This window comes from Manis pentadactyla, chromosome 4 (assembly GCF_030020395.1).
Source record: "Manis pentadactyla isolate mManPen7 chromosome 4, mManPen7.hap1, whole genome shotgun sequence".
Classification (NCBI taxonomy): Eukaryota; Metazoa; Chordata; class Mammalia; order Pholidota; family Manidae; genus Manis; species Manis pentadactyla.
The window spans coordinates 34601949-34623582 of record NC_080022.1 but is presented as its reverse complement, the minus strand read 5'-3'; the positions used below and the strand labels follow the sequence as shown (position 1 = coordinate 34623582).

General features: G+C 50.9%; 2 protein-coding genes across 13 annotated transcripts in view; one reads left to right on the top strand and one right to left on the bottom strand.

The window, feature by feature from the left end:
- The window catches only part of ERI3 (ERI1 exoribonuclease family member 3), a 128523-nt gene extending 116042 nt beyond the window's left edge, over positions 1-12481 (top strand). For all 11 annotated transcript variants that reach the window (XM_036892831.2, XM_036892826.2, XM_036892819.2 and 8 more), the window contains one exon: positions 11951-12481. In XM_036892831.2, the coding sequence (XP_036748726.1) occupies positions 11951-12033 (83 nt within the window). In that variant the 3' untranslated portion in view covers positions 12034-12481. The remainder of the gene's footprint in view (positions 1-11950) is intronic.
- A 375-nt stretch (positions 12482-12856) lies between these two features.
- Positions 12857-21432, bottom strand: DMAP1 (DNA methyltransferase 1 associated protein 1). Of its 2 annotated transcripts, none has more exons than XM_036892812.2 (10): positions 21031-21432; positions 20403-20582; positions 19943-20138; positions 14962-15120; positions 14667-14834; positions 14213-14398; positions 14013-14084; positions 13658-13730; positions 13216-13511; positions 12857-12971 (listed from the first exon to the last, which is right to left on the bottom strand). In XM_036892812.2, the coding sequence occupies exons 1-10, from the start codon at positions 21078-21080 to the stop codon at positions 12912-12914; spliced, it is 1440 nt and encodes a 479-aa protein (XP_036748707.2). In that variant the 5' UTR covers positions 21081-21432; the 3' UTR covers positions 12857-12911. The 2 variants fall into 2 exon arrangements, with proteins under 2 accessions (XP_036748707.2, XP_036748708.2); XM_036892813.2 differs by having other exon boundaries at positions 20403-20494; positions 21031-21431.
- Positions 21433-21634: the final 202 nt, after the last annotated feature.

Genomic DNA, 21634 nt, shown 5'->3' with positions numbered 1-21634 from the left:
TTGGAGGTGGTGGTGGTGGTGGTGGTTTTAATTTTTAACCCTTAAACTTTTTACTTCAAACTGATTTTATATTTGCAGAAAATTTCTTTATCTTTTTCCCAGCTTTCCCTAATGTTAACATCTTACATAATCACAATACAGATATCAAACCAGAAAATTAATAATTGATACTATAATATAAACTAAAGGCTTTTTTTTGAATTTTTCCCATGTTTCCATTACTGTCCTTTTCGAGGACCATTGAAAGATTTGTGGCTTAGAAGGACACCTTGGAGGAAATTGGCAGGGGCACTGCTGTCTCCTGGGTGAGAGATGGTCATGGTATCCTGGCCAGGATGGTGGCAGTGGGAATATAGGCTTAGAAATTACTGAAAAACATGGTAAATAAAGCTTAGGGTGAATAAATTTGCCCTGGAAGAGAGTAAAGGGTGAAAAGGGAAGCAGGCCAGTGACATCTTAGGGGTGGTCAGAAGAAAAGGCTCACAAGAAGGAGCTGGAGGGGAGCAGGATGGGGAGAGGTGGCATCAGTGCAGCCAGGGGAAGAGAGTTCCAAGGCGAGAGTCAGTCCACGGGGCGGATATAAACCTGAAAAGCTCCCACTGGCCTGCAGCCCCTTGAGGTCGTTGGGATCGTTAGAGAAGCAGTTTGGAAACAGCTGGGGCTGGTAGGGGACATCAGATTGCAGGGCAGAGAAGGAGTATGTAAGAGCTTGCTTGAGTGTTAACAGCTGGGAAGTATGAAAGGGAGGAGAGACTGGGTACTAGCCACAGGGGAAAAGGAGTTAAAGGGAGGTTGTTTTTAAATATGTGAGAGTTTTGATATATTGACATGCTTATGTGAAGGAACCTGTGCACAAGAAATAATGGAAGCTACGTCAGAGATAAAGGGGGTTTCTCACAATGTAAGGTCCCTGAAAAGCAACTAGGGTTAGGCTCTAGAGCCCAGGGGGAATGAGGGATGGGCTTTAGAAGTAAAATCAGGATGGGCCTCTTTTAACCTATGAGAGAAGAGGCGTGGCACAAATGCACACAAGTGGCTTCTGTTTCCTCTGACTTAGGATGCAAAATTGTGTGGGTGAGGGGGTTGGGGTGGTGTTGGAGATAGGGGATTTGAGATCTGTGGAGAGTAGAGAAAATTTGAAATTGTCACTAGGGAGAAAGGGGGAGAGAGCCTGTGCGTTAATCAGGAACATAGAAGGTTCGCTGGGCAGCTTTATGCACCTAGTTGAGGTTGATGACTAATTTAATGAGTGGCACGAATCTATACAGTGGTGATTTTCTCTAGTCACACTCAGCTCAGATGAAAGCATAGAGAAGGTAGAGTTTGGGTTTTTCCAGATAAGGGTAATGGAACAAAAAGGGGGCAAGAATGTTGACAATATTGGCAAGAAAGGATTGAGATGATGGACCATGGAATTCAAGCTCCAAAGTGAGGTTATTTGTTACATTGCTGAGACAGAAACTGCCTGACATATCCATTGTCCTTCGTCCTCACTAAATAGAGCTGCTGTATAATTAGGAGCAGCAGTTAAAAGACTACTTTTTTACAGTCTCTCATATGGTTATGGTTCTGTCTCTGAGTTCTGGTCAGTGAGATAGAAGGAAGAGTTGTGTGGGACCTCCAGGAACAATACTTAAAAGGAAGTGACTCAGCTGGGATGTATATTATTCTTGCTTTTTCCTTCTTGCTTTTTGGATGTGATGGTTGGAGCTCCAGTAGCCATTTTGGACCATGAGATAACCTGGAAATTGGAAGCAACATGCTGAGAAGGACAGAAAGAAGAAGCCTGAGTCTCTGATGATGTTGTGGAGCTGTGGGACTGTCTATCAACTTAGATTGCAAGCCACAGACATAAAAAAAAAAAAACAACTCTTAGTGAAGTTGTATTTTCTTCCCTCTCTGTATTCACACAGGTTCCTGTCTAAACTTGACTCTTTTAGCCTTTTTAGTAACATGGCCTGTGTCCTGAGATATAGCAGGAAACAATTTGCCTAAATGTTTCAAGAGAGCATAACAAGACTTTCCCACTTCCTAACCTGAAATAATAGTGTCCCCATTGCCCTTTACCCTACCTCCTCCATGCAGCCAAGTTTACATTATAGGGGCCATTTGTTACGTCATTTTCTTTCCTGCCTTTACATTCTGTGTTGGTTAGTATGCTTTTGGGTACAAGAAAAGGAAACCCAATTTAAAATATCTTAAATAATAAGAGAATCTATTGCCTCACAAAAGTTTGGCAGTAAGGAGACTGGTTAATTTGGCTGTAAGGAGATAGGGTTGGTTAATTCAGCATCTCAGCAATGTTATCAGGGACCCAGACCTTTTTTCCTTTCAGCATGTTCTTTGCAGCCTAACTGCCCTTAAGGTTGAACGGTATCTTTTGCAGTCCCAGACATGTATAGACTTGAAAATATCCAGCGGAATATAAAGGACTCTTCTGCCCTTAGGCTTCCCTTCTTAAGAGTGAAGAAGTTTTCCTTGAAGGTCTTTCCACAAACCTCCTATCCTCTCCTCATATTTCAGTAGTCAGGACACTTGGCCACCCCGAAACCAATGAATGGCAAGGGGGATAGGTGCACCACAATGGCTCAGACTGTGAAGGATTCGCCCTGGCCGTGTGAGGGAGGAGTGGGCTCTGCCAGCATGGCAGAAAGGGAGTGGCTGCTGTGTAAGCAATCAAAAGTGTCCAGGGAACAAAGTGAAGACAGTAGGGGGGTGTATCCAGAGAGGATAGAGGTATTCATGATTTCAGAGTTGCAGTGAGATGAAAGAAAAAGTGCGTACTGTCAGTAACTAGGAATATTTAAATTTAGTATTTCAGAGGAAGAGCAGTGGAGGGTGTTAGAAAGGTGGAGGCTGTGGAAATGGGTGGAAATAAGATACAGTGGAGACAGTTGTTAATGCTGAGGTCAAAGAACCACAAGGCTGGCAACAAAGGACAGGTTTCTGAGAGGTAAGGTTGCAGAGGCTGTAACAGGCAGGTCTTGTGAAGGAGGTAACCCCAGTCTGCATTTGCAGCACATACTCATGTGAAAGCCTGCAGATAGGCTGCTGGCACTTGAGTCTGGGGCCAGGTCACAGGTGCCTGGGGCAGTACGGGCAAGAAGCCTGACCTGTCTGTATCCCAGTGTCCCCATTTGAGAAATAATCTTCCCTGGTTGGTCAGGCCACTCCGGAAGGGGGTGAGCTCTGTCACCTTTCTGTTGAGCCACTCCAGGACCCCTGGAACACAGTCCCACAGGAGAGCCCTGGGGACAGGGTAAGGTGGCAGCTTCGTTGGCACTGAGGTGGCTCCCAGGTATGGCAGATATGCTTGGCTATTCTCAGCAGCCACCTCCTCCCCGACCCCTCCCTGGCCGGGTCCCCTTCACTTGGCCTTAAGTTATCTGGCTTCCATCTGGCACTTCCAGCTGTGACATCCCAGCACCAGGAGAAGGGTGAGGCTTCTTGGCCCCTCTGCCTGGATGGGGCCTTGGCTGGGAATGAGGGAGGAGGCAGGCACCCGTTGTAACGGCCAGAGCAGCCGCCCTGTTACTACGGCGTATTTCACTTTTAATTCTGACATATAATGTAATGATCTTTTTTAAGGCCCGATGATATTATCTGCCTGACTAGATTATTGAGTCTTCATCATCTCCAGATAAATTTATGGCTAGGACGAGGCTCAGGATTTATCATCAGTCAATAGAGCTCGATACTCTAACAAGGCGTGTAATAAGATATACATATTTAATGATCCAAGGGGAGGAGCGCTAATGGAAGCCCAGAGTGAGTGGTCCACCTGCCAGGCTCTGCCCTACGGCTGCCATAACTGTAAGGGGTCTGGATGTGGTCTTTGCCCTGTGGGCCCCAACTCTGGCCTTTCTCAGTACTGCCTCCATCTAACTCCTTGCAAAGACCTGAGGGAGAGGCAGATAGGGAAAGGGAGAAATGGCACAGGGCTGGGGCCGACGTCTCTTCAGCTCAGAGGGTGTATACACACCCCACGGGGGAACTCCTCTCGAAGCTCCTGGGCCTTGGAGGGGTTGAGGGGGTCCTTAGACCTGTATGCCCAGTTCCCTGAGCATTAGGGTGGGCCCACGAGGGGAGGGAGTGCTGGAGCTGCGTGCCCAGGCCGCACACTGATGGTGACGGATGGTTTTTCATTACAGCCTCTCAGGTCCTGCCCGCGCCCTGTGTGGAAATTCTATTTATTCCCTAATTTGTAAAAATTCCCTCTTTATCTGATCCCAATCAGGGTGGGGTAATTGGCTCTCTGGGGCAGCGGCTGGGGTCCTTGATGAAGAGCTATGTGGATGTACCCAGCCTGGCCCCCACCCGGCCCGCCACCAGGGCCCACAATTAATAATGATTTGCAAATGGCAGACAAGCAATAACACAGAAAGATGTGGCGTCCGTGCTGCCTCTTCATTTCCTCCCCTTGCAGATATAAATGGCCACAGAACAAAAACCCAGCACTATAAATTCTGAAATTAGTTATTCACCGGGATAAATGGGGCCTGGAGCCACCAGCCCTTCTCCTGCCTTCCTTCTTGCCTGCTTTTCCCGAGCCAGGTCTCTCCCCAGGTATGTTTCTGAGACTGGCCCCTGGCTCCTCTGCATCTCTGGCTCCTGGTTCAGTTTCCCAGCTTTCCCCTAGACCCTTCCCCACCACTCTAGTACCCCTTCCTGTGTGGCCCAGAGTTGGGAGTGGCCACCTGCTCTGGGTCTGTGGCTTCGTCAACCTCTGCCTTTTCTTACTGACCTCTCTGGCTGCCTGACCTGGCTTCTATCCTGACTGTGCACTGGGGTTTGAATGGAGCTGACAAGTCCTGCCAGGCCAGGGAGTTGGTCAGGGTTGGTATTGGGTGTCTTGGACATTTGGGACCAGTCCAGTCATTTGCCTGGCCAAGTCTGAGTTGGGTTCCTGGTGGCCAAATATGGTGTGACATAAGGGGTTTGATGCTGTGCTTACTGGTCAGGCTGTCATGGCATGTTGGCAGAGGCATCTCTGGGCACTTTGCCCTCTCGGCCAGGCACATCCTCTCCCCGCCCCCCAAGTGGCTGTGAGCTGGCGGGTAATGGGCGTGTAATGGCCTCATTTCCATGCCCGGCCTCCAGGAGCGTCGGTAAGTGTTTGATTGCCTTAATTTCCAAACACATCATTATCCCAGCTTTACCAGCGCTTAATAAACACTTTATGAGGATTTTTTTAAAAACATCTTCGGTCCGCATACTTCTCTGAAGTGATAAACTCTAATTAAGTCTAATATTTAAAAATATGGTAATGGTGAGTTGTTTGAATAAGTGGACTGCATTTCTGTAATTTCATTATTACGTAAAACACGCTAATTATTTGGAGCGCGCTTATTACGGAGAGAGAAATCGCCTGCTAATCAAGATGAAATTGCCTTTTCCCCTTATTGTGGAACCACTGCCATCCTTCACCATCAGCCCTGTGGCACCTCCAGGCACCTCAGGGTGGAGGGGGCTTAGGGGAGGGGCTGGGAGAAGGGGTCACTTTGGAGTTGAGGCTATAAGGGCCGGTGGCGGGGTTAGGAGAGGGGAGCTGTAGGAACAGTGTCTGTGGGGAGAGGGAGTCTATGTCTGAGGTGGGTGTCAGATTGGGGGCCCAGGGGACTGCATGCGTCCATGTCTGGGGCAAGGAACAGGGGATTGGGGACTATCAGGGTATTGCTGTGGGAATAACAATATTATTGGAACAACAGCAATAACTAACCCAGCCACTGTTTTAAGCAATTCTCAAATAAAAACCCATTTCATCTTTTCAACAACCCTTTGAGGGAAGTAGTTGTTATAATTACCATTATTCCCATTTTAGAGAAGAAGAAACCAAAACACAGGCTAAAGTACGGTAACTTGCTCAAGTTCACACAGTTATGAAGCGATAGAGTTTGGATTTGAACCCAGAATTTAAGGCTATACAGGCGCCTTCTGCTGGTTCAGTCCTAAATTTGCTGCCTTGGCCCATTCTTCCTTCTGAGCCACCACTTGCTGTTGTGCCCTAAATTACACCCTGCTGTAGCTACAGTCAGTGCTGGCCCCTAGCGTAGAGTTGCTAATTTAGCAAATAAAAATATAGGACACCAGTTAAATCCCAATTTCAGATAAACAACAAATAATTTTTTATAGAAGCATGTCCCATGTAGGGGTGGGGACATTTAATCTGGCAGTCCTATATCAAGCAGGCCCCAGTTGACCCCCTCGCCCTTTGCTGTCAGCATGTTCCTGCCAAGATGTCCAAATAGACAGACAGGTGTGGTGATGACAGAAAAATAAGGTTCTAGAATGTCAGCATGTGAGGGTCTTGCTCTCTCATCCTTATCGTGGTTCCTGCTTCCTGTGCTGTTCTCCCCACCCCCTCTTTGCTGATCCCTGCCCCATGGGCTTTGACCCCATTCCTCACCAGCTCCTAGAAATGCAAAAAGGTGTCACTAGGCTGAGCCATTTGGAGCAGGAGGCCTCAGGTTGTGTCTGAGTCTTCCTTTAGGCCACACTGCTTCTTAGCCTCATAAGGTCAGCATCTTAACCCCCTGATGTCCCGCCAGTCCAGTGTTTCCTCTTTGACCATTTCATGTTCATTCTCTTTCCTGGCTCCAACAGACCCACGTATGGGAATTGTGTATGTGTAGAGGCATTGTTGCAAAAGGGTGAAGAAGGTGTGGACAGTTCAGTCAGTGATGATAGGACAACCAGCAATCCAATAGAGAAAAAATAAAAGTTAGATATTCTATTTCTCACCATTTACAAAAATAAATTCCAGACAGATTAAAAAGTTAAATATAAAAACTGAAAGTATTAGAAGAAAATATATGCTAGTTCTCTAATAACACTGGGATAAGACATGCCTTTTTAAGCAAGATAAAAAGCCTAGAAGCCAAAAAAAAAAAAAAAAGCCTAGAAGCCATAAAGGAAATGCCCAATGAATTTAGATGTTCCATAGGACTCTCACAACTTAAAACACGTGATGCTAAGTTCATCACTGCCCCAAACCTGCACCTTCTCTGGTTGCCTTATCTCAGTGACTGACACTAAAATCCTAAGCTCACGACTCCTCTAGCCCTCCTGATCTCCCCATTAAGTCTTGCTCATTCTATTTCCTAAAAATTTCTTGCCTCCGACAACTTCTCCACATCACCAATGTATCTTCACCTCCACCTCCTCTCCACCACCGGTCTGGGTCTGGGCCACCATTTCTGGCCTGGACCATAGTACAGTCTGCTGGTTGGTGTCTCTGCCTTCAGGGTTAACCCCTTCAGTCCTTGCATTATTCTGAAACACAGATCTGGCCCTGTCATGCCCCTCCTTAAACATGCGAGGGTCTCCCCACCATTCCTAGGATCAGAAACTCCTCAGCAACTTAGCTGAGCATTCAGGGCTCCTCAGGGTTTTCTCAGGTCACTACTGACCTCCCCAGCTTCATCCTTTGCCACTCCCCTGCCTCTTATTCTTCACTACCCCCCTGCTAGACTGAAATTTTTTTAATACTCCACATTTCCCCTTCAGAAATGTGCCCATGGTCTTCTATGGTGAGACCATTTCCCCTCAACCCCAACTTGCTGGCTATTTCCATCCTACATACCCCTCAGACTCTGCTTAACTTTGTCCTCCCAGGAACCCTTTTCTGATCTTCAGACTGAACAAAGTGCCTTTTCTGTGCATCTTTTCTCATAACACTGTTCACACCATACCGCTTACACGTCTGTCTGAGTGCTTTGAGGGCAGGGAGTCACTCTGTGCAGCCAGTCAACCCAGCATGGCCCATGTGCACCTAGCTCACAGAAGGTGTCTGTGGGTTTGCTGAATGAAGGAATGCACAGATAAGTGGTCCTCCAAGAGTCCTTGGGCCCCTCCCCCTTGAGGGTGGCCCCAGCCTAGGCCCTGCTTCCTGTCCTCTACTAGTCAATTACCAGGCAAGCACAGGAACCTGGAGTATATCGGCCCCAGGTGGTTACCCGGTGTGAGCTCTCACTGGGTGTTCTAAGTGATCTGAGCCACCCTTCCACTAGCAGCTCCTTTACTAAGCAGATACCTGACTACCCTTGGGCCCAGCCAACAAGCTTATCCTTTGTTAGAGGCTAGCCTTACTCACCTCTCTGAGGGATGTATGCAGCTGCACCCCTCCCGTCATGGTCTTGGCAATATAAAAACATTTCCAACATTAAATATTAATGCCAAAAAAGAGAATCATCTTGTCACAAGTTGATGATCCTGAAGGAATATAAAAACAGGTTAGTCTTCTAGAACTTGGAGGTGAGGAAGACCTACTTTTCCAGGCCTCCATTGTAGGCACAAGACTGTGCGCGCCTCATACGCTGTAACAGCTTCAGGCTGGCCTCTTTAGCTCAGTGAGAGGTACCAGTAGGGCTCTGACCCTGGTGGCCTTAGGGCTGTGAGCAGAGGACTTTCTGTGAGGCTGTGTTGTCTCCATGCTCACCCTGCTGCTGTTTCTGAACTGATGGCCTATTGAAAACCCCAGATTTGTCTCTGTGCTTCTTCTGCCCAGTTTACTTATTTTCTTGCTGTGTCATTGACTTTTTAAACTGATTAGTAGGTTACACTGACTGTCATGAAGCCTTCGGTAGCTGGATAAAGAGCCTGGGCTAGAGGCCCATAACTACCATACCATTGATTTGCTAGGTAAACTGAAACAAATGTCTTCCCTGATCTGGGTCTCTCTCTCTCTGCATTTGTAGTGAGCCAGTTGCAACAAGTTAGACTCCAGAATCTCCAGTCAGCAGGATTGTAGTCAGGGTTTGTGGCGTGAAAGGCCATTGGTTTCAAGTGCACTGACCCCTGTGTCATCTATGTCAGAGATTGCACAGTATACACTTTCTCACCATTGGGTCTTCCAGAAAAGTAGGATCCCTGCCTTCCTTAAAGAAAAGAAGAGGTATTCCAGACATAAGGCATGTGCAAAGACATGTGGGTCATCGCCTGTTCAGTCCCCACAATAACGCGGAGGCAGCGCCCATCACTGCCCCTAGTGGAGGAAACTGTAGTTCAAAGAAACTAAGCACGGGCTGCAGGGTATGCAGACAGTGGGCGAAGTTAAGACTAAAAAGAGGTCTCTGACTCCAAAACCTATCTGTCGTTTTCAGAAAACAGTATGTTTCCTTGAGGTTGGAATATGGGGACTGGCGGTAGAAAGTGGCAGACGTGAGGCCAGAGAAAGCAGGTCTCCGTTCTTGCAGGGCCTTTACCTTAAAGTCATATGCAAGAGTGTACACAAAAAGACATGATCAGGTTTGTGTAAGAAAGATCACTCTGGCTATATGGGAATGGATTTCAGGGAGAAAAAGGACAAGCTGGTGTCCTAGCCCGACGTGACGGTCTGGACTGGGGCATGGCTGCCGGAATTAAGGAAGGAGATAATTACAGAAGAAGAAGATAAATTCTGTTATTAATTTGGGGAGTAAGGGAGAGGGCAAGGTGTCAAGCCTGATTCTCAGGTTTCTTTGGACATTTTGGGGGTGCCCTTCACTGGGATAGAGAACACAGAGTGAAGAAGCTTGGGAGAGTTCATTCATTACTTAGCATTTTGAGTTAGCATGTGTCCACCTAGAAAGAGATGTTCTCAAGGCATTTGGATTTGTGGTCTGAAGCACAGCAGAGGTCCAGGCTAGAGATGGCAATCTGCAGGGGAAGTGCAGGCTCAGGATGTGGACGAAGCCATCCACTGTGGCAAGTTGGAACAGGTCAAGGCCAGAGACTGAGGCACATGGACCATCTCCCAGCTCAGGGCTGGGCCCAGGTGGAAGGTCAGTGCTTGCCCACTGGATGGCTGGTGACCTGAGGGGAGGGGCTGGGCACATTCACTTGGGCCAGGGGAGGCAGATTGAGCGATTCGTCCAGCAATGAGGGAGGAGCCAGATGAAGTCAATAGAAAACTAATTTTCTTTTCTGCTGGAAGAAATGAGGTGTGTGGCCGCTGGGTAATTGCAGATAACGAGGGGACTTACTCTTAATATGCACAGTGGCCACGGTCCCCAGAGTGCAGGAGGCAGGAAGGATTGGAGGTGCCTTGGCAGGGCCAGACTTATTTGGGAAGAAAATCACCCTATCGTAGCCCTTTTGACAGTGCCATCACAGCCCCTGGACCCTGTCATAAACCCTCCCCAATCCCAGGTCCTTCCTGTCCCATCCCCACCCTTCCTACACAGCTCTTCTTACCCCATTCCCCTTACTGTCAACTGCCTAGCTCCTCCTGTCACAGCCCCCTCCCTCCACCCTCTACCCACGCGGCACAGGCACACACACTAAGGGAGACAAATGATGGGGCCTCAGCTGAGCAGGGTGCGTGTCCAGCCCATAAACCACAGGGATGGGTCATGTCTGGAGTTGCCATGGCCGCCACCACCCACCCATCTGTCTTCCCACTGTTCTGCCTCCGACTGGGTCTCATAGCTTCCTGAGTCCCTGGAAGAACAAGGTGTCCCTGGTGTCTGAGTCCTGGGTCACCTCTCCATGCCACATCCACTATGGGTACTTTCATATTGGGCTCTGCCAGACAGGGCCCTCTGTGACTTGTCTGTTTAAGCAGTATCTGCAGAGTCAGGATCTGGCTAATGATAGAGGCCCTGGGCTGACGAAATTCCTCCTGCTCCTGCAGTCCTCTTCTAGCCCTGCTGGGTCTCCTCTCCTAGTCTAGGGTCCTGGCAAGGGCATGCTCTGGGGCACAGTGGATGGAAGGCATTGGTCCTTGACAGCTTCAGAAGCCTCCTGACCCCACCTTGCCCTTAACACCCCCCCCACCTGATTACAACATCAATGAACAACACTTCTGCAGTCATAGCATCGATTGCATGAGGGCTGGTGGCAGCTGAGGTCCCAGTTATATGGCCCAGGAGTGTGTCTGGAAGGTGGCAGAGGGCTGGGAGGAGAGGCAAGTGAAGGGATGGGGAGCTGGTGGCTGTTCTGGGCAGTGGAACAGAAAAACCCAGGCACCTGAGCCATTGCTGCCCTAGGCTTACTATATATAAGACAAGCTCTGGGCAGCTGCATCTCCTGCTGGTGGAGGGACAAATCCTGGCCACATCCACTATACTGAGCCCTGAGCACCTGTGGGCATCCCTGCAGCCACCAGCATTCTAGGACAGTTGAGAATGGAGTTTCTCGTGGCGACCAATCCCCAGAAACTGCTATGACAGGGTCTGCAGGCGCAGACACATTTAACCTGCCAGAGACGGCTGCAGCCTGACCAGCGCCAGCATTGAACCTCCTGGGTGGGAGAGGCAGGACTTGGGCTGAAGCACACAGGCACGCCTACTGGAAGGCTGCAGGCCAGACTGCTAGAGGACCACAAACCTGTGCCCCGGCCAGCGGGCTGGGGTGGCATGGGAGCACCTGCCCAGGCAGACAAGCCTGTGGCCCAGGGCAGGTGTTTCCCAGGGCCTGGCCTGGAAGTGCTGGGGCTTGTGCCTGTCACTGGTGATTATGGCCTAGGCCACATCTCCCACACACACGCAAATGCCGGCAAAGTCACCCTGGCCGTGGGCGTGATGAATGGCCGCACAGTAATGAAATGGAGACATCAAGGCGGGTGGCGGGAAGACGGAGTGTGGCGGACGGGCCGTCCCCACGCGGCGGCAACAAGAAGGATCGCCCAGCGGCCGGGGGCCGTCAAGGGAGAAATTACACATTTACTCTGCCTTTTTCTTACTGCGACGGCGGCCATACATCACTGCTGGGGCCGGGGCGGGACATGCCGGCCAATTTCCAGCATGAATTATGGGACTGAGCAACATTGAGACCAGGCTTCCTGCTGGCCCAGCATCACCCAGCCTAACCAGAAGGTGGAGATGCTGCCACCAGGGGATGGGACCTTGGTTTAGAGTTCGTGGCTCCTGAGTCTTACCTGGCTTCCCACCCCCCACCCATGTAAGAGCACCATGGATGCTGAGGGGAAGGAGCAGGGGCTGATTTTAATGTCTTCTCTTACTCTTTTTAGATGACTGCAAGAACATTGCCAACATCATGAAGACACTCGCATATCGAGGCTTCATCTTCAAGCAGACATCGAAGCCATTCTGATTGGCCGAGGATGGGATGGGGCAGGACAGAGTAGCTGCTTGGCCCAGCCCAGAACCCTCCACGCCCTCACCAGAGGGGAAAAAGGACAGTGGCACAGCTCTATGTCCAGAGTGTCCCCCAGCCTGTCCTGTGGGCTTCTGCCCTGGGTAAGGGCTTGGCTACTTGGCCCCTCTGGAGTAGACACTTTGTGCCCTCCACCCCGACCCCTCAACCTCAGCCCAGTATTAGCCCCTCCCATTGTGGGCCTGGGCTAGGGGGACCCAGGCACTCACTGCCTCCTCCCCGGTACACAGGCTTCTGCTGGGGCCACCAAGCCTCCCTGTGTCCCTTCCCATCCGTAGTGCATGGTGTGTGGTGCCCACAGGGCTCCAGGACAGATCAGGCCCCACCTTGTGTCTACCCCCATCCCCGCTGTGAACGTGCCACTGAATAAAGTCGGGGAAATGAGGCCCGGGGCGTGTGTGTGGAGCAGGTGGTAGTGTGTCTGACACTGTCAGGATGTTCCAGGCCACTCTGCTCGGGCCACTAATGCAGCTGGCAGTCAGTGGAGCCCCTGTGGGACCCTCACTGAATATGCACAGCACCATGGGGACTATCTGAGCACCAGACTGAATAGCTGAGGCCACTTTGTGTGAACCATCCTGAGTGCAGAACCACAGGTGTTCCCATGTACAGGTATTTGGGCAAAACGCAGTGGTTAGAGGGCTGCTAAGGGCCTCAATGCAGGAAGCCCCACCACTGCCCCCATGTGGTGGATGTGGTGACACCCCCCATGCTCCCATCCAGTAGCATCGGAGTGGGGAAGGAAAAGGAAGCAGCCCAGTCCAACTCAGCAGCTCTATTCACACAGCAGCAGCATCCCCACCCCATGTGGCCTCTCACGGCTTCTTGGCTTTCTTCACAGAAGAGGAGCTGGAGGCTGATTCCCGTCGCTTCCTCTGAGGAGACACAGAAGGTGCTGAGGTCAATGGCCCCCAAGGCCTGATTCAGGCTTGAGCTCATGGCACGTGTGCCTCAACATTCTCGGAGAAGGCAATGCCCACCAGCCACCCACTCCTACCCTCAGTCTCAGAACCCCTCTGAGTGCCGGTTCCTGAGATAGACACAAGAGGGAGCAAAGCCTGAGTGTGCACGTGCTCACACACAGGGCTGCTGGTGCTTCCAGCCTGCCCAGGCTCTTACCGAGTTGGGCGTGAGGGGTGCGCCCACCACATCGATGATGGTGTCCTTGGTGGGGTCAGGGCCGAGACCAGGTTCCGATCCCGCTGGTTCAGCAGAGGCCGGGGCTGGGCCCGAGGCTGGCACGCTGGGGCCCCCCAGCCCACCAGCCCGGGCCAGCGCCTCGTGTCGGTGCCGCAGCATCTGCAGCTCATACTCGCAGTTGGCGCAGGCCTGCTTGAGCTCATAGAGCAGCACCAGGTCACTCCGCAGCTCATTGAACATGTGCACCAGCTCCTCTGTGGGTGTCGGGCTCAGCTCTGCAGGCAGGTGGGTGGGCACACGGGCAGAGCTGGGCTGTGGCCAAGGTCAGCAGTAGGAATAGCCCCTCCCCTGCCCAGTCTCCGTCCATGGCCTGGTGGGGGTGGGGAGGCCACATCCTGTGGGGCCCAGCTCCCACACTCACCCACACCAAGTTCCAGCAGCATCTGTTCCAAGGCCTTGATCTTCTTCTGTCCCACAGAGCTAGGCAGCTTCATCTGCAATGACCCGGGTTATTAAGCCCTCTCACCAACAAGTGGCTTAGGACAAGGGGAGTAAAGGCAGCGGGGGAGGGGAGAGAACCCCAGAGGCAGCTCTGGGTCAGAAAAGGCAACAGTCAGCAAGGGGAGATAAAAGCTGTGACCTCACCCTGGCTACATCCCCAAGAGCCAACTGAAGCCGCCACCCTCTGCAGCATACCTACTGCCCCAGCCACACAGCCTGCAGTTTTCGGGCTGCAAGGAGCCCAGGGCCCAAACACACAGAGGGAGGTGACTCACCCTCTGGCTCCTCAGTGTGACACCTGCAGACTTGAAGTCCGGAAACTTGATGCCTGCAGTCTCAGGAACAGCCTGGGGAAGAAGGCCTTATGGAAACCAAGGTTCACAGGGTACCCCGCTAACTCAGAGCTCTCCCCTAGAGGTCCCCAATGCCAGACGACGCCCCCCAGCGCCAGGCTGGGCTGACTTGGTCTGCATACCGGCTTCTCTGCCTCCTTTTTCTGGGGTAGCTTCTTCTTGGGGGCCTTGCGTTCCGTGCGCCGCTGCTCTGCAGTGGTGTCGGCCGCAGTTATCAGCTTCTGCAGGTCCTGACTGCGCTTCTCCCGCTCCTTCTTCCGGGCCTCGATCTTGCGCAGCTCCTGTAGCAGGTACTCCTCCTCCGCCACCTGGGAAGGTCAGAGGCTGAGAAGTATGGGAAACGTGGGAGAGTGAGGGCAGACAGGGCGCTGGGCTGTCTGAGGGAATCTGAGAAGGACGGGACCATGAGGGCGGTGAAGAGCAGGCAGGTGGCCAGAGAGAAGCAGCGCTGACCGGGACAGGCAGGGGAGGGGCCCAGGTACCACTGGGGGGCAGGGGGACCTGGAGGGCATGGAGAACTGAAGCAGTGAGCAAGGAATTCCAAGGCACTGAGGGGTTTATGGGCTGGGGACTGACCTGCTCTGGAGTCCGGTTGTACAGACGCTCCAGCTGTTCCTTCCGCCGTCGCTCGTGCCCAGCATCAAACACTGGTATTTTGAGGTCTGTGCCTGGCACAGCCCGCACATTGGCAAGCTTGGCACAGATGTGGTAGTACCGCTCCTTCAAGTCCTCCACAGAACGCTTCTGAGGATAAAGATGTGGGGGAAGGGAGGATGAATGCTCAAGGGCATGTGGAAGGGATCACCTGCAGGCAGTGGGCCTGCCAGGCCCAGAGGTTGTGCACACATGCAAATGCACGACACCAACTCACCTTGAATTGCTGGTGGTCGTACCGGTCATGGATAACTACAAAACGTAGGTCAAAGCGGCGGCTGAGGTCAAAGAGGTGGTCAGTTTCTGCCTTAGTCCAAGCATCATCATGAAGATAGAGCTGGTACTCCTGCTCTGAATACACAGGCACCTGCACAGTCTGTTGGCACAGAGGGACAGAGTGGGGGCATGCCCACATCACGTTGTGTCCAGTGGGCTGCAGCCCCCCATGTGACCATAGCCCCTCCTCTTTACTGCCACCCCCTGGGCTGGACAAAAGCAAATTCACTGCTTGGGGCCGAACACAGGGCAGCTGGAAATCTTTCCAAAGTGAGTAAAGAAACTGTCTTTGACCAGAGGCGCTGACTGACTCTAGGATTTCCACCTGCTTCTGGATTCACTCCAGGAGCAACTTCACCATTCCTTCACTTCCAGAGCCTTGGTTCCTGCCCACATCAAATACTGATCTTCAAGGGCTGGTTCAAGTGAGGGCCCCATGTGTAAGCACTGCTGTGGAGTCCAACGGTCAACCTTGGAGAAGGGCAGACGGCTAAATACCAGAGAAAGACCCAGGAACCCCCAGTCCATGAACACTTGCCTGAACCACTCCTGCCACCCAGTGGTGACAGTGAGACCTGTAGCTCCTGCAGAGCTGACCAAAGTCACAGCTCTATAGAAAAGAGGCAAGAATCCTACTGGCAACATGCACGCCTGTCCATGCCCCTGTCCCCCTCTGCCACACCTTGTCCCCCAGGCCAATGACGTACAGTGCCACCACCAGCTGGGTCTGTCAGACACCCCAGGAAGGGGTCAATGCTAGATGGAACAAAGGAAGCTTCTCTTCTCCATCAAAGACCACGTTGGCTCTGACCCTGCTCTCAAGACCCTTCTTCACAGCTGCCTCGTGGACATCTGCTGGAGGTCCTACATACAACTCAAACTCAGTATGTTCAGGTGACACATGTAACTAGACTTACTGTGGTGGTCATTTTGCAAAATATACAAATAACAAACTGTTTTCATGTACACCTGAAACTAACAGTGTTGTATGTCAATTATCCCTCAATAAAATTTGTTTTTAAAAAACAATATTTCAGGTCTGACTTCATTACTCTCCTTCAAACCTGTATCTCCTTCAGTCCAGATCTCAGTCCACGTCACCACCACCCAAGTGCCCAAGTCAGAAATTGGAGAGGCATCTTTAGTTCCTACCTTTACCTTGACCCCTCCCCTTCCCCAAGTCTGTGGCTTTTACCTCTGGAATCTCTATGTCCACTGTCACATCCCCGTTCAGACCACCACTACTGCTTGCCTGAGTCAGGGAAACAGCCTCCCAACTGGTCTCTCTGCCTCCATTCAATCGTCCTCCAAGCTTCTCCATATGCAGCCAAGTTGTGATCTCTCTGAACAGTACTACTTAAAGGACTGCCTGCAGACCGGTGCTGTTTTGCAAACTGGTATCACCAGTCTATGGTAAGTATGGAAATTGATAGTGGGAATTTGGAAATTCAATAATTTTACAGCAATCGTATGCTGCTAAATCTGATAATGAAGAAACACGGACTTGCATTTTGTCTTTTCTTGTAATGTATCAGTCTCTGATGGATTGGAAATTTTTAAAAATAATGTCCTTCACCATGGATAATTTGAGAAGCACTGTTCTGGAATATCTGACCATGTCACCCAAATATCCCTTATCAAACCCTTCAAAGGATCCCCACTACTCTAAAATAAAAGTGCCTTCTAGATAATTCACAAACTCAAGAGCAAGGGTTGTCTGGTTCATTTCACTGTCTGGCACACACTTCAGGGTTCACAGGGCACACAGGGCCAGGCAATAGGTACCAATGAATATTTACTGAATCAGCCAATGAACACATGGGTGAATGACCTGGCCCCTCTCTGTAGCCATTGTCCCTCATGGACCCTGAGTTCCAGTCAAATGACTAGCAGTTTCTGGAACATACTAGGCTTTGCCCTTCAGCCTTTGCTGCTGTTGCCTGAAATGCTTTCCCACTTACACACTCCTTCTACCTGGATAACTTCTCATCCTTTTGATCTCTTTCACAGATCATCACCTCTGGGAAGTCTTTCTGGTGTCCCAGGCTTGGTTAAAAACCCTTCCTATGGATTTCAATTCCATTTAATTAAAAAAAAAATTACTCAGGAACTGTGTAACCAGTCCTGCTCTAAAAGAGCTCACAGTCAAGCAAGGGAGACATTCATTCATTCAACAGATATTTATCATGGGTGTACTAGACCCATGCTGGGAACACAGTGTTGAATAAGACAGACAGGAAACTTACTTTCTCAGAGCTCACAGTCCAGCTGAAAAAATGAGTGCTGTGTGGCAAGTTTGGTAACAAAGGTATGCCTATGGTATAATGAGTAACACCTGATCTAGCCTAGGGACAAGTTGATCAGAGAAGAGGTAAATGAGGCCTGGTTCAGTCTTAAGGTTGAGTAGAAGTGAACTGGGGAGCAAAGATGGTGGAGAGAATCCTAGGCAGAGGGAGCAACACAGAGGAAGAAAGAGTGTGTGTGGGTGTGGCAGTTAGGGTTACGTTAGGGAAACTGGTGAGGGGCAAGACATGTGAGGAAGAGGCATGGAAAGAGGTTGGTGGGTCAGCAGAAGTCAACTGCTGCAGGCTTTGTGTGCCCTGCGAAGGAGTCTGGAATGCATCCAGATTAGCAAGGTTAGTTTTAAAGAAGAGTGGAATAGTCATGATTCTCTCTTGCAAAGACCCTCCTGGAAGCAGTGAGGACAGACAGGGTGAAATAAGAGGCCGGGAGACACTTACAGGCAGGTTTTAGAAATAATCCAGGCGAGAAGTGAAGAGGCCTAAACTGCAGCAGCACCACGAGAGGGAGAGAAAGGGGCACACACTTGAGAGGTGTTAGAGCAAAACCACACGACTTGGCAACTGGACAAGTGGGATGAGGGCAGACAGACAGGTGACTCCTGCGTTTCTGGCTTGAGCCAGAGTATGGCTGAGGAACCACAGACTAAGAGTGGGACCCCAGGAATAAGCAGTATGGAGGGAAGATCATTGATTCACTTTACTCTGACTTCATTCTCCACCTGTAGTCACCATGATCTTTCTAAAACTCAAATCTGATCCTGACACTATTCTACTTAAAACCTGCCAGTGGCTACCCAAAGACATCAGGACAAAGCCCAAATTCCTGAGCTTGGTCGCCAAGTCCTGCTGACCTCTCAGGCCTCATCTCCCACCGTGTCCTACCTGGCTTTATGCTTCATCCACAGGGGAATGCCTTCAGCATCCCATACATATAGCTGGCTTTTTTACTCTATGCCTTTGCCCCTGCTGCCCCCTCTGCCTGAAAAAGTCACCACACACCTTTCCTGATAGTGCCTAGTAACATCCTTCAAGACTCAGCTCAAGCTCTAACTTCAGGAAGAAGCTTCCATGGTCTTTAGGTCCTCCCAGTATAGCATGTATCCACCAAACTAATTGCGCCCATGATAAATATCTGTTGAATGAATGTGACCCACTGCCCACACTCCCCATATGCTTCTTCCCAACAATATGGAGAGTTTCTTGAGGGCAGATAATGTCTGATTCATTTTTGTGTCCTCGGTGCCTAGGGCTGGACTGAGCATGGAGCAGAATTTACTAAACACAAAATAAACTTTTTTGTCTGCACCTCAAACTGCCTCCTCCAACCTTCCCTCCCACTGCCTCAAGCACCTCATCTCTTGGTTGTCCCTTCTCACCTGCCTCTCCCTCCACTGGACCAGAGGAGCCTAAGGATGGTGGTGGGATGGAGGAAAACTAGGTTTGGCGCACAGAGGAGAACAATGGGTCACACCTGGACAGCTGAGTCTGGGGTGCCTGGGAGCCATCCAGTGGACGGTGTCCAGGTGGGTGGTGCTGGATATCCTGTGCTGAGGGGAAAGTTTGGACTTGGAGTCCTGGGTTCAGCCCTCCAGTGCTTTCTCGCTTGAAGTCTAGGCTGCTCCAGGCTGCAAGGACTGTGAGGCCATACTGCATAGTGGCTTCAACAATGGCCTAGGAAAAGCGAGCTCAGCCCAGCTCTGCCTCTCACTGGCTAAGTCTGAGTAAGGCCCTGCTCCATCTGAACCACAGTAACAGAGACCAGAGATAATTCATCTTCAACTAGGGCATTAGCATAGAGGATGAACACAGGCAGACATGATTTATTACAGAAACAAAATCAACAGGATTCAGTGATTAGATGCATCACTGAAATCTAGCTCAAATACTACCTTCTCAGAGAGTCCCTCCCTGACCACCTTATCTAAATTAGTGAACCTACAAGTTCACTTTTTATCGCATTTCATATCCCATTTGTATCTTTGTTCCATTTTAGTGATGGCTCTTATCTGAAAGAATCCAGTTCATTTGCTTACATATTTGGTATCTGTCATCTCCTACCTTCTTTGTCCCACTGTTGATTGAAATAATGTGACAGCTAAGGAGAAACTAAGTCAAGGATGATTCCCAAGTGTCTGGTTTCAGCAGCTGGGTGGAGAGTGGTGTCATTCACTGATATGGGAACAGGTTTGTGGGTGGGGAATAGAGGGAAAATTATGAGTTCTGCTCAAGAGTAGCTACTTGCTCTGAAGTACCTACAGGGCCTTTGGGGAAAGATGTGCAGTAAATGACTAGACATGTGGGAACTGTTGCTCTGGCTTGGAGATATTAAGTTAGGGTCACTGGCACACAGAAGGTAACTGAGGCCATAGGGTAAATGAGACACTCTAGGGAGAAAGTATAAAGAGAAAAGAGTAGAGCACTAGGGCACATTTGCAAATTTTAAAGAGCCACAAGAATCCCACCCTGCAGGTATTGGCCATGAGGACTGAGTGGGGAACCATGGTTGTGACAAAGGCCTGAGCGTGTCCCTGGACCCAACCCTAGGAGACTGGAGAGTTCACACAAGTAGCTCAGAATGGGTAAGCCACCTTGACTTACATCCAAATGATGGTGGCTTACCTTATTGAACCTAGCGAAGGGGTAGTCCTTGCCCTCCTCAGCTGCTCGTCGCCAGTGGAAGAACATAGCACCATCCTTGCGGGCTGGGTTGGTGAATGGCATCCACTTCCAGGGCCGCACCTTCTTGGAGCCCAACTTGGCCTTCACTGTACGGTAGCCTTGACCAGTGTCACTGGGTAGCAGTGGGGGTGCATCCCTGGCAGCAGGGTTTAAGGAGGTGAGAGGTTAAGACTCAAAAGGTGTGGATAGAGCCTTTGGGCCCAGGTAGCTGATCAACGCTACAACAAGGAAGTCATCTCCTGGAACAAGAGATCTAAGTTCCTCCTGCACCCTACAAGCAAGCAGGAGCCCTGGCTGGGGACGGAGTCAGGGAAAGAATTGGCAGAGAAAACTAAGAGTTAAGGACCATGCAGGTGGATCAGAGACAAGAGCCTGGGGGGCTTGTGATTCTTATACTTGCTTCTTGTCAGAGTAGAGCAGTGCATAGACCTCCCGGTGCATGCCCTCAGGCCTCTTGAAGGTCAGTGTCTCAGAGGACTTCTTGGACTTTTTCTGAGGAGGGAAACCACAGGAAAGGAACCACAGCCTAGACTGCCTTCCCTGAAAATTCTCTAGCCCAGCTCCATCCCTGAACCAGCACCTACAGGTACAAACACACATACACACTATGAAGGTACAGAAACCCACTCATAGGAGCACCCCCAGACTGAGCAGGTCATTCCCCTTCACCGCCCCACTTCACCTGGGTAAAGCCCCAACCTGTAGGAGTAGAAGATACTTTTCCACTATCTCTCAGAATGTCACACCGACTTGGTAGCCCCACCCAATATCCTGCACATGTCACACTCTCTTGGTCCTCTCATCTTTTACAAGTGTCACACCCCCTTGGTCCCCACCACTTCCCACGGCGTCTCACCTCCTGCGCCCCATCTCATCAAGGTGACACGTATACTCTCCCGTTATTCACACCTTTTACCGCCCATCTCACGAAAAGTGCAGCACCCTATCACCTCCCCCCTTCTCTTCCGCTGTCACTCCTCCCCACCAATTCAGTCCTGCTACCTAAGGCGCTCAAGCACCTCTCATACCTTGTCCGGATTGATAATGTCCTTCTTGCTGATGGTCCCAGAGGCTGCATCCCCCTCTGGACCTCCGAGTTCTAGAATGTCCCGCACATCCGCGCCCGTAGCCATCACGCCTGGGAGATGGGGGAGCGCCCTGAGGTCAAGGGTCAGTGCCTGAGAAGGGACCGGGCTCGCTTCAGGGGAAGGAACCACTTCAGCCCCAAGTTGGGGTGGGGTGAAGAGGCGGGCCGCGAGGAGGAGGGTGGCCCAGATCAGGTCGGGGCTCCGCCTGCGTCCCGCCGCTTGGGTCTCCCTTAACAGGCCCAATGCCTCCTAAGCCCCAGCGCCTCCGCAGCTGGGATCCCCGGCCACCGCCGCAGCGATCCCCTATTTCTGAAGGGCCGCGGACAGAAACTTCCGGTCGTGCTCATTAAAACTCGGCCGACAGGAATACTTCCGGCCCGTGCTTAGCGGAAATGGAACCGGCTGGCAACCCAGTGTGAAAGCTACTGGCCGCCTGGAGCTTGTCACCGTCCTTGGCTCCCACGAGCCCGCAGATGTTCATGTGCTGCCTGCTTTCTGGCATCATTTTCCCTCACCATTGCTCCGTTGAATTTCGGGCAATTAA

Bases quoted from the DNA above. Each gene is read 5' to 3' on its own strand.
- DMAP1 (XM_036892812.2), bottom strand. From the start codon at position 21,080: ATGCAGCCTCTGGGACCATCAGCAAGAAGGACATTATCAATCCGGACA. The intron at 14,399-14,666 runs GTCAGTCCCCAG...TGACCTTCCCAG, and splicing joins ACAACCGGACTCCAGAGCAG to GTGGCGGAGGAGGAGTACCT. The intron at 13,731-14,012 runs GTGAGTCACCTC...GGGTCATTGCAG, and splicing joins TCACACTGAGGAGCCAGAGG to ATGAAGCTGCCTAGCTCTGT.